Genomic DNA, 18,007 nt, shown 5'->3' with positions numbered 1-18,007 from the left:
ACATATGATTACTCCATACTTAGGAAATTTGTTTGCTGTGCAAAATATTAAAACCTTACCTGTAAACAGTGAGACCCTAATTCCACCTTCATCTCATTGCTGTCGGTAGGAAACATCTTACTGATCACCTTGAGAATGTCTGAGGGACAGGGCTGGTGTTGGATTTAGGCTGTAGTGCAGAAGCATGAGGGCAGCACTGACTGCATGGTGCAGTCAGTGCTGACAAGAGACCAGATTTTCATTATCACTTGTGCCCATCTGGGCAAGCCAGGTGGTTGGGATTTTTAAAGGCTTTTCCAAAAGCCAAGCTATGGGCCCCCATTTTGATATTTAGGGCTATTTTGCTGATAAATATAGCATACAATATACCAGCCTCTTTGAAAACCTCTGCCCTTTTAGTGCCTAAACAGGAACCAAGGTCTCGTGAGCATCCGACCCTCATTGTGGGTTGTGAAAATGTGGTCTAGTAGCTCCAATTATAGTCTTTGCAAAGAGGGAAATGGCTATTGTGCTGCCCTGTCCGGTCTCCCCCGTGGGAAGGCTGGGAGAATTGGCTGCCCTGACCCACAGGATTTGTTCTGTCCTCCTTGCAGCATCTGTCCTCAGGGACATGCTTGGGAAAGCGTGCCATGGGCTGGGGAAGGGTTGGGTCTCTGAGCCACAGCAGGTCAAACATGTTGGCCAGGGTACCCCTTGCTGTTCTGTTCAGTGTCTCTGGGTCTCTGCTGATTTTCAGCCTTCTCAGTTTCTTCAGGGCTATTTCAGTAACAGAGCAGCAAACCTGATGTGCCAGCTTTTCAAGGGCATGCTATTTTTACTAGTACAGAGTGTTTCTGGAGTGAAGCAAGGAGCAGCAAAGCGGGTTTCCAAAGAGACCCCTGAGTGTCTTCTGGGAAGGCAAAGGACTCCTAGATTGAAGAGCACAACTCAACAGCTTTGCTTGGCCCCTGACACTTAGGCCTTTCCTCTGTTCCCTGCTTGTGTTTGGAATCTTGCCAAGTGAGTGTGACAGTGAGAGCTCTCCCGGGAGCGTCTTCAAAGGAGCAGCAAAGATGCCAAAGGAGAAAGCAAAGTGGCAGGAAAAAGACACAGGGAGGAGAGGAAAATACATAAGCACCAAGTTTTTAAGAAAGACAGAGAAATGCATATTCAGGATCTTGCTTTTCCTCTTTTGTGCTCCTCTATCCTCCTGACCTAAGAGCTGCGTGCCAGCGAGGTCCCAGGGCTGCTCCTGCCCGTGGCACAGCTCCAGCTTTGAAACTGCTCAAGGTGTTTGTGCCTCACACATTGCTGAGCTTAGGGTGGGCTCCAGCACCTGTGTGCCTGCTCCTGCAGCCTTCCCAACATGCAGGTGCTGGACTGGATGCACAGGGCTGCTGTGCTCATTAGAGAAGGCATCTCTGTGAGCTGTGAGGTGGTGCCTCCCTCCCTTCCACTGCACACTTTGTTACTGCCCAGTCCTGTGGTGGAACGTTCACTCCATGATGTTTTCAGCTGGCTTTTGTTAGCAAGTGAAAGGAGCAACCCATCCAGTCTCCTTTAGCCAATGCCCCAGTGAGATGAATGAGCCAGGCAAGGATTCTTTGGGATTTACTATCCTTGCCCTGGCTGTTTGCTGACTGGGGCTCTTAACTCTTTCACAGTTACTTCTGGTCTCTTCCTTTACTTCAAAGAAATAATCTTAGAGGGAGAAAAATACAACTAGTACAAAAAGCATCACAGTGTGATGCAGCAGGGAGGCTGTGTAATGAGCTTCACCTTCCCCATCCCCAGCTCTGGAAAAATAAAGGGAATGAGGGAGGTAGTGGAGGAGTACTGGGGCTATGTAGGGCAAAGAAAGGTGTGCAAGACCAGGTATTGTGGGCATCAGTCCCCCACCATCATTGGTGCCACTTGCTACAGCAAGGCTGTGTCTACAGCCACAGAAGTGGTGTGAGTGCAGCAGTCTTCTGTGTCCACACATCCTGAGGATGTGAGGTAGGCAAAAGATGGGAAATGTTGTTATCCCTGGGCTTGCAACATCTATTTCTGGGAACGAGAAATCAAAAGGGTCAAAGAGAACCTGTGAGTGTTCAGAGAAAAGCTGCAATAATTAGGGAGATTGAAAGATCTCAGTGGCCTTGGCTTTATTAAAGATAAAGGAGTGATTTGGTGGTGAGGAGGAGAAATCTGATCATATAACCTTTTCCAATCTAATAAGTAAACATCCAAAGTCTGGAATTTGACACTGGGGTAATTCAGACCAGAAAGAAGGTGAATGTTTTTAATGGCTGAGGAAAATTAACTTTGTGAGCTTCTGACCCAGTGCTGTGGTTGATTGTCACTGAAAATATTAAAATCAGTCTTGGGTGTTTCTTTAAAATGTAGCTCCAGTCCAACTATTTGATTTGAAACTGGAATTAAATTTAGGGAAATTCTGTGACAGTTTTAAGCAAAAATGTTTGATGGGGAAAAAATCCATGAGCATTTTTGTTTTCATTGAACAATTCCCAGTGGAATGTGCTACAGGATTTTACCAGACCCTCAGGTGATGTCTTGCAGACCCCCAAGGGCTGCTGCCTTTGCTAACCCTGGCTTGTCCGTCTGCCCAAAGTGACTCTCTGTGTCACTGCTGCCCAGGCCTTTGAGTGACCAACCTTCACTGCCTCTGTGAAAGGCAGCAGATCTGCCAGAGCTCTGCTGGGACTATTGCTGAGAAAAGCAGTGATCTTATCAGTAATTTGAACCTTATAGTTGTGTGTCCAATGTATCATCCCCTTTGTTGTTCATCAGAAGGGTAGTATAATTTCCTCAGATAATTTAGGATTGCTGTCCATAAGCATGGAAATTATTTTATTTTGAAGTGATGGTTCCAGTTTTTCACCAACATTTTGCACATAGCAGTTTTCTGGATTATTTAGACCTAATAAATTCAATTTTTATTGTATAGTAAAATATGATATCTCAAAATTTGATTTAGCTGCAAATTTGAAAAATCAGAAAAAAAGGTGATATGAGGAAAAAAAAAAACCACCAAACATTAGCATCCCACTTCGGGTTACTCTGGCTGTGTTTGCATAATGTCTTGTTGCAGTACTAACATTTAAATGTAATTAATAACATGCACCAATGCTAAAGCAGCACAGTTTAAGTGGGCTTTCAAAATGAAAACTGGAGGCACTTGCACATCTTTTACATTGCTATTTTGTGTGAAGGGAGTGCGCAGTGAGTTTTCATTTGGGCAAGAAGCTCTGCTGGGAATTACGCTGCCAGCAGCCCTCGCTGTGCCAGGCTCCACACTGGCTCCGCTTGGAAGCCCTGACATGGTTCCATTAAAGCCAGCAGGAGGTATTATTTACCTTATTCACCTTCAGTGCACGATGCTTTCCCCAAAGCAGAGGACATGCAGCCGCCCACCCGAGCGCACGGCATTCCTGCATTCCTGCCGTGCAGCCCGGGCCGTGGAGCCGAGGCGCTGGGAAATCCCTGCCGGCTCCACTGCGCGGTGCTCACGGCCCTTCTCTCTGCTTTCAGCCTGTGAAGATGGATACAAGCTGGAAAACGAGACCTGTGTGAGGTATGGTGACTGTTCTGCCCTCCTCCCACCCCACCATCCTTGCTCTGGTGACCTGTTGGCACAACTGAGCTGCTGAAACTCCCTGTTGTTCTCTGTTCCCAGCTGTCCCTTTGGCTTGGGTGGATTCAACTGTGGAAACCGTGAGTACCAAATTTAATTTCTTTCATTTTCTGTAGTGTCAGAAGTAGGAGATTTGAAAAAAATAATTGCAAGTGACTGTGTCTAAAATGCAGTAGGTACACGCTACTTTTTTCAGTGTTTTTTGTTCCTTCATTTTCCTTTAAAAGTCATTTGGTGGACCTTCTTTGACAAAGCTGACTTAATGTCATCTAGAAAGGGGATCTCCTTTCCCTGCACAGTCTGTTAGGATAGCACTATAGGCATTCTTGAAGCAAGGTATTTGAAGGTGAATCCATTTGAGTTACTCTGATCTGTCAGTGAAGGGAGTCTATTCCTTAGGGAAACAACAACTTGTTTCTATTTCACTTAAGGCTATATTGCTTATGGGGAGGGGGGAAGGTGGGAAATAAGCAGCTAATCCCTTTATGTGGGGACTGTGGATATGTTACACTGGGGTTTAAAACCACACTGCTGTTTCTCAGCCTCTGTTTCTCCTGTCTGCAGCGTACCAGCTCATCACGGTGGTGATTGCAGCTGCAGGAGGGGGACTGCTGCTGGTCATGGGCATAGCACTGATTGTCACCTGCTGCCGGTACGTACCGCTGCCCGCCCGGCTCAGTCCTCCTCTGGGTGTGGATTGCACCACACCCAGAGCTCCCCGTGTGAGCTCTTAAGGACTAAAACATAGCCTAGCTAAGGACCAAAACATAGGTGAAAACATAGGCTAAGCAAGTGGATTTATCTGATATACTGAAGTATCACTCTGTGCTTTCATTTGGAGAATTTAATTTATTTTTTTCCCCAGCAGCTAGGCTAAACAATGAACTGGGTGTCTCTTAAAGGTACACCTGGAAATCATGTCCTCTAAGGATGGAGAGACAGGGGAGTCCTACCCACACAGAGCTGTAAGGCTCTGAGGCCAGGAAGCAGTCTCCAAAAGTGCAAGCTAAGTAGAAAGGAGCAGTTTAGGCAGCAGGAGAGGTTACTTGCTGTTGCTCAAGTGGTGTTTGAGTGTATTTAAGGCTATTTTCATTCACCTTTATGGACAAGTCCTGCATGTGCTCTCACTCTGTGTGTCTCTCCCTCTCACACACACACTCACACCTCGTTCCCATACTAGCAGGTGGCTTTGGACAAAATTTGCTTGCCTAGGAAGCTCTATTTCCTGATTCATGTAATCTGAAAAGGGATGCCTTGCAGTAACACCCTCTCCCCACTATTCCAGTCCCCAAATCTAGGATTTCAAAGCTCTCTGATGAAGTTGGCAGCTGGATTTGTCAGTAATACAGATGTGGCAGTGGTTTGGTTGTGCCCCTGTTACCCCATATTTTCAGGCAGGGGGATGCCAGCAGACCCCAGCCAGGAGATGAGGTGCCCAGAGTGCAGATCTCCACAGGGGTGGACTGATCTTCTTGTGAGTCTTGGCCTTGTGCAGCTTATGTGACTTCCTGGAGGATACTCTGCTCTGAACTGGAAGTGTCACCAAAGTTCACTCATTAACTATTATAGTCCTGGAGGGACATTTGGTGTCACTATGGTGCCACTCAGGCCAGCTCCTTGCAGGTCTTCCTTATTAGGAATTAACATTCCTAAATTAATTAGGAATTAACAAGTGCTATAGTTAATAGCATGGGGGCTCCTATATGTTTTTCTTCCTCAATTTCCATGATTTTTTCATTGACTTAGATGGACACACATGTTTGTAAGAGACAAGGGGCATAGCTGGAACAAGACGGGTTCAGACTGAATGTAGGGAAAAATTCATTCACCAAAGGAGCAGTAAGTCAGTGGAACAAGTTGCTCAGGAGGTTGCCATGTAACTTTGGAGATTTCAAAGCCCACCAGATAATGGCCTGAGTTGCATGATCTGATTTCATATCTGTCTTGGCTTCAGAGCAGATGGCTGGACTGTAGTCCTTGTGAAGTGATCTTTGTTCCCAGTCAAGATTTGTAACATCAAGTCATGATCTCTCCTGTGATCATGCTAGAAGTGTATACAAGACAGCAGGATAAGTTGTAAGTTTTCACTTTCCCTCATTCTTTTATAAACAGGAAGAATAAAAATGACATAAGTAAACTGATTTTCAAGAGTGGGGATTTCCAGATGTCACCTTATGCTGAATATCCGAAGAATCCCCGGGCACAGGAGTGGGGCAGAGAGACCATCGAGATGCAGGAGAATGGAAGCACCAAGAACCTGTTGCAGATGACAGATGTGTATTATTCGGTATCTATCCATAGATTAACTTTTAACCCTTTGTGCCTCACACAGGAAAGAGATAATCCTTTATTTTTGGAAGTGCAGATCCCTTTCCTGCAAGATAAAAGGGCCAAGCAAATGTCTTCCATAGCAAGGCATTAGGAGTCCTATGGGCTCTAGCTATTACTTGTGGTGAATATCACAAGAGATGTCATTAGGAAGAATGCTGAGGAAATGTCTAGGAATATTTTAGTAAAAATGCCCTAAAAACGCAATCCTAGAGTACAGAAGGACAGTTAAAGGTTTTGTATAAACTGCTAGGGTTCCCTGTTAGCAGTTTTCTTCAGTCCACCCTCACTGATGAAGTGGAAGGTTGAAACCTCTGTCTGGGGAACTTTGCCCCAGAATAGGAAGATGGTGGTCACTGAGGACCCCTCTTTTCCTCCATTCCTTCCCTCTCCAGAGTACATAAGGAGCATCCCTTCAGCTCTGAGGGAATAAGGAGTAACAGGATGTGTAGGGCACAGAAAGGCACAAGCACAAGCTGCTATGTCATGGTTGGTACCATCTGCTAATGGCTGTATCCAGAGCTGTGCTGCTGCTGTATCATCTGTCACTCATTCTCAGCATGTACTTAAAGTGTGTGTGGGTTCCTCATGAGAGTGAAAGTCACAGGATTTCACCCAAATCACACATTCTGGTCTCCTTGCTTTCCAGAGCAGAGAACAGATAGCATTACTATTTTCCTGGCTTATATTTTAAGTTTTTCAGTGAGAAAATGTACTGGGTTGCACAGCAAGGAGTCAAACAATTCTCCTTCATGCTTCCAATAAGAATGAGATATTTGAAATAAAAATGCAAATTTCCTAATTTTTTAGACTAAATAAAGATTCATTATGCTGGGAACTAGAAATGGAAACTTTTTAGCAAGCAATAGGTGACGAGGGTTTTGCATGGATCTGCTCTGTAACAGATTAAACCAAGAGGCTTCATGTTATTCACTGGGTGAAAGGATTGTACAGACTTGATCTTAGACATCAGTGTTCCTCCACCAAGTGTCCTCAGGAGCCTTACTTGGTTACAAGAATAGGAGAGAAAGGAAGGTCAGATTGTTTTGTATTTGACATATAATTCAAGGGCCTGTGTTGGGAGAGGAGGTACCTATGGTAAATGGGGAGAGAAGTGCCCAGGTAATACTCGAAGCAGGAGACTCCCTTTGATTTTCTATAATTGTCTCCTTTAAGGATGGCTCTGGGACAATATCCTTTTAATGAGAATTGTTTCAACACCTGACCGCAGCAGTAGATTTTTTCTTTTTTCAAATTAAAAATTAACTGTGTACTTAGACTGCACTTGGAAGAGTCAGGTAAGCTTCAAGTTTGTTCATTGGCCAGATGTTGAAATTAGATTTCATCATAATAATCCCTTCAGGCAATACAGCAAAAATTGTTCTAGATTATAGAGATCATTAGAGATCCCATTGTTCCCTCTAGCTACGGAACCAACAGCAAAGAAATGTGGTAAGGCTGTGCCTGAAGAAGGATTTGAGTGTGAGAATAAGACCTTTTTTATTTGATTTTTTTTTTTTTTTTTTGCTAATACAGCCAACTGGACTGAGAAATCCTGAACTGGAAAGAAATGGACTTTATCCTCCCTACACTGGTTTGCCTGGATCTCGACATTCGTGCATCTACCCTGGACAATACAATCCATCCTTCATCAGTGATGAAACCAGAAGAAGAGACTACTTTTAGCAAAGAGTGGAGAGGGAGTGGAAGATTGACACAGTTGTGTGGCCCTTAATTCCCAGGTACAATCTGTCTCCTGGGTAGTTGAGGCCACATCAATCTTACTCTTCCCATTTAATAGGAAGGACTTTGAACTTCATGCTGAGCATTGCTGCCCTGAGGGACAGTCACAGTTGCTGAGCATCAGAGAGGAGGAGGAAGAGGAGGGAATGGCTCAAGAAGCACATCACTAAAAGACCCAGTGGGAAGCTAACACGTGTACTCCTTATTCATTCTTCGCTCTTCGCGCTACACGGGCAAGCATGGATCAGTACAGGCAGAAGAACTGTGCCCAGCACTCTGCATTGAATACCACTAGGGAGTGTCTTGTTTACAGATCTCGTTCACTGTTGACTGTGCTTGTCTTCCTAGCCACCCTTCATGCAAAGATTCACTGTGCAATTGCTTTTGGTCAGGCAAGTTTGTCCACTCCCTTTTAGACCGCTGCCTTGCCGTTGGCTTCGTGCAGGACAGGGAAGCTGGCCTGTGTTCTGGCCCTCACCTTCATACTGGTAAAAGTTCTCCAGATTTCTGGGTCCTTGCAAAGCCGGGTGTCTGGCAATATTGGCTGAATTCATGGGTTGATTGTCTCCCAGGAGTGCAGGACGGTCAGTCACACCACTGCAATTTTAACAGAAAAAAGGCACAGTTGTTCCTCTGTGCTGCTTTGAAAACCTTCTGTATGTAGGGAATGTTTTTGTTTTGTCAACCAAATTGTTCAGAAGTGATGCCACTACATGCCATCATGGTGCTTCCATATGGGATCCTCTGGGGCTCTGTTCCCCTGCAAGGATTTAAATGCCTATAGACACAGCAATATAATATTAAATAATTCCTTCCAGGGAAGAAGAAGATGAGATGGGAATTCAGAATGCTTTTTATGAGGAATCTCTGAAGGAGTAATAATGCTGTAGCCTTGGCTGGGCAGAGGAACCTGAATTCTGGGCACTGAAGGTGGGATATATTTTCAAGCCCCCAGAGCCCACCTTGAATTTCTAGGCGCTGTGGAGACATTCAGTGCATTGGAAAAGAGGGCTTACTGCAGTCAGTTGCATTCAAGGAAGAGAAAAACATGATGCTTGCAATCCTAGCATAGCAAAGGTCACTTATGTTGAAGTGTTTTTCTTTCTTCCATCTTAGTTTCGAGTGATTCAGACCAGGCAAGTTTCCTCACCCAGGTGTGTTCGTTCCTATTAGCAGAAGCTGAAGAATGTAAGTTACTGCATTTCTCACCAAAGACCAGGTTGAAACTCATGGACTGTATTCTGACCTAAAGTGAATGTGGAAAGAGATCTTACTAATCACAGAACCCTGGAATGGGTTGAGTTGGAACGGATCTTACAGATAATTTTTTTCCAACTCCTCTGCCATAAGTACGGACACCTTCCACTAGACCAGGTTTCTCAAAGCCCCATCCAGCCTGGCTTTGAACACTTGCAGGGATTGGGTAACTTCTCTGGGCAACCTGTTTCAGTGCCTCACCATTCTCATCATGAAGAATTTCTGTCTTGTAACTAATCCAAATCTACCTTCTTTGCTTTAAAATAATTTCCCTTGTCCTATCCCTACATGCCCTTGTGATAAGTCCCTCTCCAGCTTTCTTGTAGGCCTCCTTTGGTTACTGGAAGGTGCTCTGAGATCTCCTTGGAGCCTACTCTTCTCCAGGCTGAACAGCCCCAACTTTCTCAGTCTGTCTTCATAGGAGAGATGCTCCAGCCTCTGATCATCTTTGTGGCCTCCTCTGGCCTCATTTCTTCTGGTGGCACCACTGAACACAGCACTGCAGGTGGGCTCTCAGGAGGGCAGAGTAAGAAGGGAGGGAGAGAATCCCCTCCCCACCCTGGTTCTGGTGCTGCCCAGGGCACAGCTGGCTTTCTGGGCTGTGAGAGCACATTGCTGGGTCATTGCTTCTCACCAACCAACACCCCAAGTCCTCAGGGCTAGTTTCTATTCTCCAACAGCCTGCATTTGTGCTGGGGATTGCTCCGGCTCACATGCGGGAAATATAATTAAATATCATGAAGTATATTTACCACTTATCTTTACTGCACTGTTAATCTGAGTCATCCAAAGCCTGTTTAGATACAAGGTCCAGATGCAGTTTCTCCTCTTGAATGTGAATGTGCTTTTAATTCAAGGTGGCTGCTTGTGTAAGGATAACAAATAGCACAGTTCCTTCGTCACTAACTCACCATATCTGTAGTATGTACATAAGCTGATATTCCCTTCTCCCCAGCCATGCTTTAAAAGATACAGTGCCTACAACTAAGTTCATAGGTAGCTCAGCTCACTGAAACACTGAGGATAATGGGGTGCATCCCCCAAAATGCCTAGCCCCAGTTGAGATGCTCATGTATTGTGTGGCTGCTCACTGGAGGCAAACCTGGGGTGATGAGGAGCTCTCCATCAGGGAGCTGGTACTTGCATCCTACAGATGGTGTGAGTTCCCAGATCCTTTGCCAGCACTTTAAAGGCTGTTGTGTTCCTTACCAAAGGTCAGTAACGGGTATCCAGAGGGAAGTGAGACAGCAGTGGGCAATTATAAGCTGTGGTGGCTTAGAGGTTTCTAGTCCCTGCTCACAGTTGCCTCTGTTTTCTCAAAACTTCAAGACAGGAAAGGTGCCACAGATGTGCTTGAGAAGGCACAGTTCAGTGCATCAGCCACAGCACACAAACACAGTGTCTTTTTTATGCCTCAGCTCTTGTCTTCGGTGTAGAAGCAGCAGTGTGAGCTTGCAGAGAAACAGAGCTTTATAGACACCTAGGGCAGTATCCTCTGCACTTACGTGAACTTTCGGTGACAATGCATGCAACTTCACACCTGTCTGATCCATAATCAGCCTGGCAGCTGGCAGTGCACAGCTGATCTCAGCTGTGGGGGGAAAGAATGCATGCTCATGGAAAGTACAGATGCCTAAGGAACTGTATTTAAGGAAGGCTCTACTTAGTGTCCAAGATATTGCAACAGGTAAAGCACAAGAATTAGATGTTCCCTGCCACACTGATCAGAGTTTTCATCCAGGACAGAAAGGACTGCCTTTTCCCTGGTATGGAGCAGAGCTATATTTTTGTTACAAAAGAAAAGAAGAAGATGCAATTCATGCTAAATATAAATCCAAAGCCTATAGACAAGCACTGGACTTTGTCCCTTTTGAGTAAAGCAGCTTGTGATAAGGAGGTGTCCCAGCAATGATGAGAATCCCATGATTTACCCATGTGCCAGCATTTCTTCAGATGGGGAAGCATTTAGGCCTGTGCTTATAGGCAAAGATGTTTAACTGCTGGGTTAGTTCAAAGGCTAGGAGATGAACTTCTGCGTGTCAAGTACAAAGGACAAAGTATGGCACACCAACTCACAATTGCAGGTCAGTTCTTCTGCACAAAGAGTACATGAACAAAACTTCTGGTCTGTATTTCCCAGCACACTGCAAATTGCAAGGGATTCGAGTGGAATTGAGATAGGGCTATTTCTAATGAGAGCACACAAAAGTTTGCAAGTAATAATTTTAATACCTTAATGGTCTTCAAATTCTTATTGAATTGCATCTGGAGAGAAGGAGTCTCAGTAAATCCAGCAAAATTTTCTGAGTGAGGACTGCAAAACTTGGAATTTTCTGAAAGAGTGTTATTGCACTGAAATTTTCTCTCTTCCAGTGGAGGTAAACATCGGGGCATTTCTTATGAGGCTTTATCCATTACAGCCTGACCTATTTGGGTAAGAAAGGAGTCTCAGAGCCAAGGCATAGTCCACAGGAGGAGGAAGAGGAGGAGAAGGGTCTCTCCTGGCCTGCCACACCTTCTCTGGGTGTCTTAGGAGGCCCTGCCCAGCAGGCAAGGGAGGGATTTATGCAGGAGGAGTCAGCACCCAGATAAGTGCAGGTTCTTTCCCCCAGAGTGTTCCAGGAAGCTTTTGGGAAGGTGACAGAGGCAGCCTGGGGTGATTCAGCCCCTGGGTCTCCACCAGCCCAGCTGCAACCTGTGCTGCAGTGCTTGTCTTCAGCCAGGCACCACCCACTCCCAGCTCCACTGGGACAGCAGGGGTGGGTGCAGTGCGCTGTGCTGCGTCACAGTTTTTGATGGTTATTTTACTGCAGTTGTTCGCTGCCTCACCCCAGCAGTACCGACTCGCCCAGCCACAGCAGGGATGTGGGCAGAGTTTCAGTGCAGGTTGTCTCTGTGTAAAGCTGCCACCAGGATCCTCTCTGTGTCTGCCATGAACAAAGTGCCCTTTGGCAGTGGAGTGGGGCTTGTTACTCCTCTTGGGTATAGGAAGGGTCTCTATGTGGCCTCAAGACCACTTTCAAAATCAGGTGCTTCTCTGTTCACAACCTAACTCCCTGTAGGATGTCTACATACATGCAGCTTATTTCTCATCTCTCTTTTAGATTACTTCTAGCTACAATTTTCAAAATTGAAAATTTTGAGCACACTGGATGTTTTTGCCAAGGGGAATCACTCTCCACTATGTGAGAGAATAGGAGGGAAGTGGCATGTTTTTGGTATGGAGAATGCAAGTGGTTTAGCCAGATGTGGGGAAAGGAATTAAAACTACACCAACACTGCTCATAAATCTGCTATTGCTCCTGGCTGCTGTGGAAAGTCAGGGGAGAAGTCAGCAATGACCCATGGGCAGTTGTGTGGGTGTATTTTTAATTAAATTTGGGAGAAAATGCTAATTCTGTTGCTTGACAGGAAAAGTTGTGAGAGGCATGTGTTTGCTGCTATGGTGCTCTACCAGTTATACTGATAAAATGCCTTACCCACAAAAATACCCCTGACAGTCAGCATAGGAGAGGCAGTCCCAGTGAACTGATCAGCAAAACACAGATTTGAGGAATCTTTCAAAAGGCTTCTTGAACATACAGTCTTCCTGTGTCCTGCTGCTTGCCCTGGCCAGTCCTTCCAGCTGCACTGGGGAAATCAGGGTTCTTTTTTCATACTGTTGAAACCACTGAATTGGGCTGTAAGTGGAAAAAGTGGACCAGGTTTTCCTCCACACTGGAAGCATTAGGTTTTATAGCAGCAATGAATCTCACTGCTCCCATGGCATTTCCCATAAGACCCACTGGCACAGTCATGTACTGAGTTACTGCTCATGAGCAGCTTTATGAAAGTTATCTGCCTCCATGCTGCAGGGTAGTAAAAGGCTTTAAAAATAGCAATAAATTGCAGTTAGAGAGAGGTGTTTATCATTGTGAAATAGTTTGTGCCAATGCTTGTATAGGTTGTTTGCTGGGACCTGAGTGAGCACAGAGTGGGTTTAGACACTGCTGCAGATTCGCCAAGTTGCTTTCCCAGGACTCATCTCTGCTGCTGGTCAATGGCCATATCCATTCCAAATCCAGCTGGAATTTTCATTCCCTAATAGTAATCTTTAGCTTTCTTCCTTAAATTAGCAAGAACGGATGCATTTTAGTTAAATGCTCTTCCTATGCTGACTAATGTTTTTTCCTCTTTACACACAAAGGATGCAATCCAGCATCCCTACAGTGACTGGGGCAACTCTCCCATGGACTGTAAAGAAGTTTTTTTTAGGCCTGAATTACTCCACCACCAGGATCACCTGCCTGTAGTACATGCTTTCCCATGGCTCTGTCTTCCTATTTCTGTGATACTGTTCCTGCCTTTCCATGTTGTATCTATTTTTTTAAAGCATCCTTATTACTGTAGCGGGACCTGTGATATGAACAAAACAGCTTCAAGATTGGAAACAGTTTCCAGGGAAGGAGTGAATGTGAATTTTGTGTAGTTGTTTTACAGGTCAGCCAGCCTCTTTCCTGTCATGTAATATCTAGGGATGTAGAGAAGCTTCGTGCTGTCACACATAGCAGCTGCTCTGCAGATCGCTCTTGCCTGTCCCTTTAGAAATTAAGCAAGGTCTCCTGGTTTCAGAAGGGGTATGTCCTATGCTTGTAAGAGTTTGGGACATTTTCAATTCCCATTTAATTCTTCATTCCCTTGAGCTGCTGAAATTGAAAAGCAGGAGAGAAATTCACGAAGAACTACCAAAATTAAAAAAAAAAAAAAAAAAAAAAAACCAAAATTAAAAAAAAAAAAGAATATGCTTACTTATATTGCAGAAGTGTGACTTCAGTACTGTGAGATCAAGTGTGGGATGACACCTCTTCTGTGTCTAGTCTGTGTTGCATAATATCCTTGTTGAGGGAACACCTAGCAAGGGCACCTGATGTTCCTCCAAAGTGGTATTGAAATCCTAAATCACTCAGTCTCTATTTCAATGAAATGCTAGAAGAGATGGGAGTCCTACTTGTGTTAATGACTGCAGCAGGCAGCCCCCAGGTCAGCAAAATCCTGTATGGAAAAGTCCTGTGGAATACAGTAAACACTGATCACTTCTCTTGAATATGGCTATAGAATTTGCTGGACATAAAAAAGTCTTCAATAAAATCTTCTAGGTGTATCTAACTTAAGAAAAAAAAAAAAAAGCTGGACAGGGTAAATATTGTAAATATTTACTACCTTCACTTTTTAAAGGAAATTCTGTTAAACTCAGTTATTTGCTTTAAACCCATTAAATTCTACTGGACTTTCTCCCAGTAAAAGGTGAAACTTGGTGTGTAAAATCATAATGATTTATTTAAGCAGCTTTTAGAACTGCAGTAGTAAAGCTCACCTTTTGTGAACTCCCTTCCAAAAGATAAATTTTCAGCATTTGTTTGTGCTTCTTTACAACCTGAATGTAAACCTGCTTTATGTTCTTGACATTGCTCCACTCCCTTTCCTCTGTCTCTGAATGTTTGCTTCCAAGTCTCTGGGGTTCTGAGGATGTTTTCCAAACCAGTATTATTTAAAGTTGTATCATAATTTCAGCCTCCACTAATTATACAGTACTGTAGTAGCAAAATATAATTTTTAAGGATTGGATTATTTTTATACCTGCATCCAATATTATTAAATCTGGCGTTCTAGTCAGTATCATAAAAGGATACAATAAAACAATGAATATTACTATGTCCCTGCTTTTTTATTGTGTTTAACTTTTCCTGTAAAGAGAAACATATGCAATTTTTAGGTGCTTTTAGTTATTATTATACATCTAATCCAGAAAATAAGAAATTGCATAGAAAATAAATTGCTTTTGTTCTTCTGATGGTGCTTCCTGAACAAATAACTAAATTGAAAAGCAAAGAGGAAATAGGTAAGTTCTGTTAGTTGTGCCAAACAAAATTCTGCTCAGCTGGAACACAAGTTGTCTTCTGATACATTTATCTTGGTGGCACCAAGCAACTTGGTCTAATTTTAGTTTTTCCTCAGTTTAATTTTTGTTGGAATTGGTAAAGTTGTGTGTTTATGTGTGTGAGTGCATGTTGGAGGGGAGGAAAACCTCAGGAGAGGCTATTTGCAGGGGAAAAAGGCTGGAGATGACCACCATGAGATCAGCCCTGTCCCAGTAAAAACCAGCAGGGACAGTGAAGAGTGCCCAGCTGAGTGTCCCTCAAAGGAAGAAGGAGGGCACCTTGAATCCAGAGGAACACCAAATCCAGCTCAGGCTGCTGAGAAGAGGCATGATTTGGAAGAGCATCTGGAGCAATGGCAGGTATGTTCATTTGGGGCAATTTTTTCAGTGTTGCTCCAGCGCAGTACGACTGTGACAGAAATCAGATGGGACTAAGGTGGATTCATCTGTTCTATGAAAAGTTAGGTGGCCAGTTTGAACACATGATCTGGCTCTCCCAGTAGGCATGAAAACAGACACACACCCACAGAGAGCACCTCACCCCATGGTGAGAGATCACATACTGTCTCGTGTTATTCTGCTTTCTGTGTGATGCTGGTATCTTTTAGGAAATTGGCAGCGTAAAGGGAAATTGGCAGCGTAAAACCACGGGTCACAACATTTCCATGGGACTAAGTAAAAGATCTTTGGGTTATGGACAAGCACATGATTTAACAGCCCTACGCACTTCAGATTTGCATCAGTGCCTCTGAGACCACTGAATCCCTAGTGTGTGCCCTCAAACTCTTGGGAACCACCTGAAAAGAAGTTAAAGAACATCTGTTTCCCCTGATTATATATGAATCTGTATCCATAGCTTAAGCTTTGATTTAGACTTCTGAAGCTTTTTAAAAAACTTCTAGCTAATTAAAACATATATTTTTACTCATATATGTCATATATTTCTACTCATATATGTCATATATAGTGGAGGAACCAAATTTACAAGAAATAGCAAATGTAGAGGAATCTAGTAAGAAAAAGGATTGAAAAATGTGCAGAAAAAAATATTGAGCTGATGCACATAAACAGCTGTAAAAGACAATTTTTCCTACTTTCTCTTCTGACAGCATGATTGCCTCTTGATTGCATGCGCTTTCTAATAGATAGATAAGGCCCTTTAGTTTTGGTATTTCTTTTTCCTGCCATAAAAAAGTATTGACAATAGAGCAGCTACTGTTACTAAACATAACATATTTTTTATTCCATAATAATTGTTCAGTGTTCTTGATTGTCATATCTGAGTTTTGGCACACAACAGTTTGATTTTACAGCCTCTGGAAAGTTATTGAGTTATTTCTGCAAAGGAAGTTTTCCCTGTTGTTCCTTGCAGGACATCACAATTTCTGTGGCTGTGTGAGTCTGTCTGGACTAACAGTCAGCTTTTTATTGTGCTTAATGACTTAATTAGTAAGTGCAGTTTCACTGGTATCAGTTCTCCTCTTTGGTTAATTCTCTGTGTTGTTCTCCTAAACCACCATATCTCTATAATTAATTCCCCCACAAATCACCAAGCAATGTGACACATAGAGCATGTCACCTTCCTTACTGGAGAGAGCCTGTTGTGACCACTGATGTGTCACAAAATGGACAGGGAAGGGCAAGCAGAGATGAAAACTGCTAGTCCCTGAAATGTATGTCTGTTCATTCCATTATTTCCTGGAGGAACCGGGGCCTTTTGAATTGCAAATGACTCACACTGCCAAAGCTGTGATCGTAATAAACATAAACAACCAGGTAGGAATGGAAGTAAAGTTTAAAAATATAGGTAACACACCAGCTCCTGATGTGCATTCACTAGAAAACAGTTCTAATGTGCAGGACTGCACACTCAACCTGTAGTCTCCAGTGTAGGCAGAAAAGCGGCACCATTTACACCTGCTAGAGACCTGGCCCTCATTTTCTGTAGTGCCCTCAGAAGATATTTTGGTCCCATGCACTTGCTTTACAGCCAACAGGGAGATTTTAAGAGCTGGATTTGTCTAGCTGCATCTTGAGACAGCATTGGAAAATCAGAGTGTACCATGAAGACTGAAGAGTGTAAGTCTGGGAGATGGACATTGCCAGAGGATGGGGGACATAAAGCTGTGCCTGAAGCACCTGCTGGGGTCTGGGGCTCACAGCACTGAAATATGTTATTCTAACAAGACTTTGAGATTCATTTTTGGATGTGCCCTGAAGCTGGGAGGGTGGTGGTGGCCTGAGGTGGAGGCTGGCCAAGCAGGTAGGCACAGGGCACTGGGGCCAAACATTTCCCAGGCATTTCCTTCTCTTATTCTGTCAGCTTCCTGGCAAGGCAGTTTTAAGGAGGGGCCTGGAGGAATTGAATGATCAGTGATGGGCAGTGGGCATGGGAGGGAGCAGCAGCAGGGTAGGAGCTGAATCCAGCACGGCCTGAAGGAGCAGAGAGAGGGAGAGGGGGTCACTGTGAGGACTAGGGGTAGGTGTGGGGAACAGGTCACACTGGAGGGACTTCAGGGACAGGGATACAAAGGAAGGCACAGGCAAAACCCCCACATTTCAGGCTCAGCATCCTGAGCAGGTTCACAGAGGGACAAGGCTGCTCATTCCTTGTGCCAACAGAGGCAATGGCACACAACCATTTTTGCTGTCTGTAAGCCAACAGCGTTTCCTGGTTCAGTGCAAGTTAAAAGTTGCTCAGGAATGACTTTGAGTAATACTTTTGGTCTCTCTCACCCTCCTTCATTCAAGGAGATTACCCAAGACTGCATTTCTTGTTCTTAAAAAAGAAAATCAAACAAAAGCAGATGAAGGGAGAGGCATTTACTACACTGAGCTGTTACGTGGCATTCAGTAGTGTGTTCATAACCTGCCTGTGTTGCTGGCAGTGGGGTCTGCCAGAGGAGACCAGGACCATAGCCATTAGAAGCGGCATTTCAGGGGATACACTGATGGGTTGTTCGTCCTCCTTTTGTCTAGTAATGATGGCATAACCTGTGTTTTCTTCAGAGAAAGACTTTACTGGCAGTTGTGGCAGGATACAGAGACACTCAGATCTTCAAAATTAGAGAAATTACACCTTTGCCTGAAAAGGAGGAACTGGAAATCACTGATCTGGCCCAGCTGATCTCAAGCAGTGCATTTTA

At 44.1% G+C, this 18,007-nt stretch overlaps 1 protein-coding gene across 3 annotated transcripts in view; it reads left to right on the top strand.

Moving 5' to 3' along the window:
• HEG1 (heart development protein with EGF like domains 1) overlaps positions 1 to 13,686 on the top strand; it is a 51,718-nt gene extending 38,032 nt beyond the window's left edge. For 2 of the 3 annotated variants that reach the window (XM_039702117.1, XM_039702033.1), the window contains exons 17-21: positions 3,514 to 3,556; positions 3,659 to 3,696; positions 4,181 to 4,268; positions 5,729 to 5,903; positions 7,481 to 13,686. In XM_039702117.1, coding sequence (XP_039558051.1) covers positions 3,514 to 3,556; positions 3,659 to 3,696; positions 4,181 to 4,268; positions 5,729 to 5,903; positions 7,481 to 7,630 — 494 coding nt within the window. In that variant the 3' untranslated portion in view covers positions 7,631 to 13,686. The remainder of the gene's footprint in view (positions 1 to 3,513; positions 3,557 to 3,658; positions 3,697 to 4,180; positions 4,269 to 5,728; positions 5,904 to 7,480) is intronic. The other variant, XM_039702208.1, reaches the window with a different exon arrangement.
• The last annotated feature ends 4,321 nt before the right edge of the window (positions 13,687 to 18,007 follow it).

The sequence above is a fragment of the Passer montanus genome, unplaced genomic scaffold (genome assembly GCF_014805655.1).
Source record: "Passer montanus isolate IOZ18808 unplaced genomic scaffold, ASM1480565v1 scaffold1, whole genome shotgun sequence".
Lineage (NCBI taxonomy): Eukaryota > Metazoa > Chordata > Aves > Passeriformes > Passeridae > Passer > Passer montanus.
This window is presented reverse-complemented; position numbering and strand designations above follow the sequence as displayed.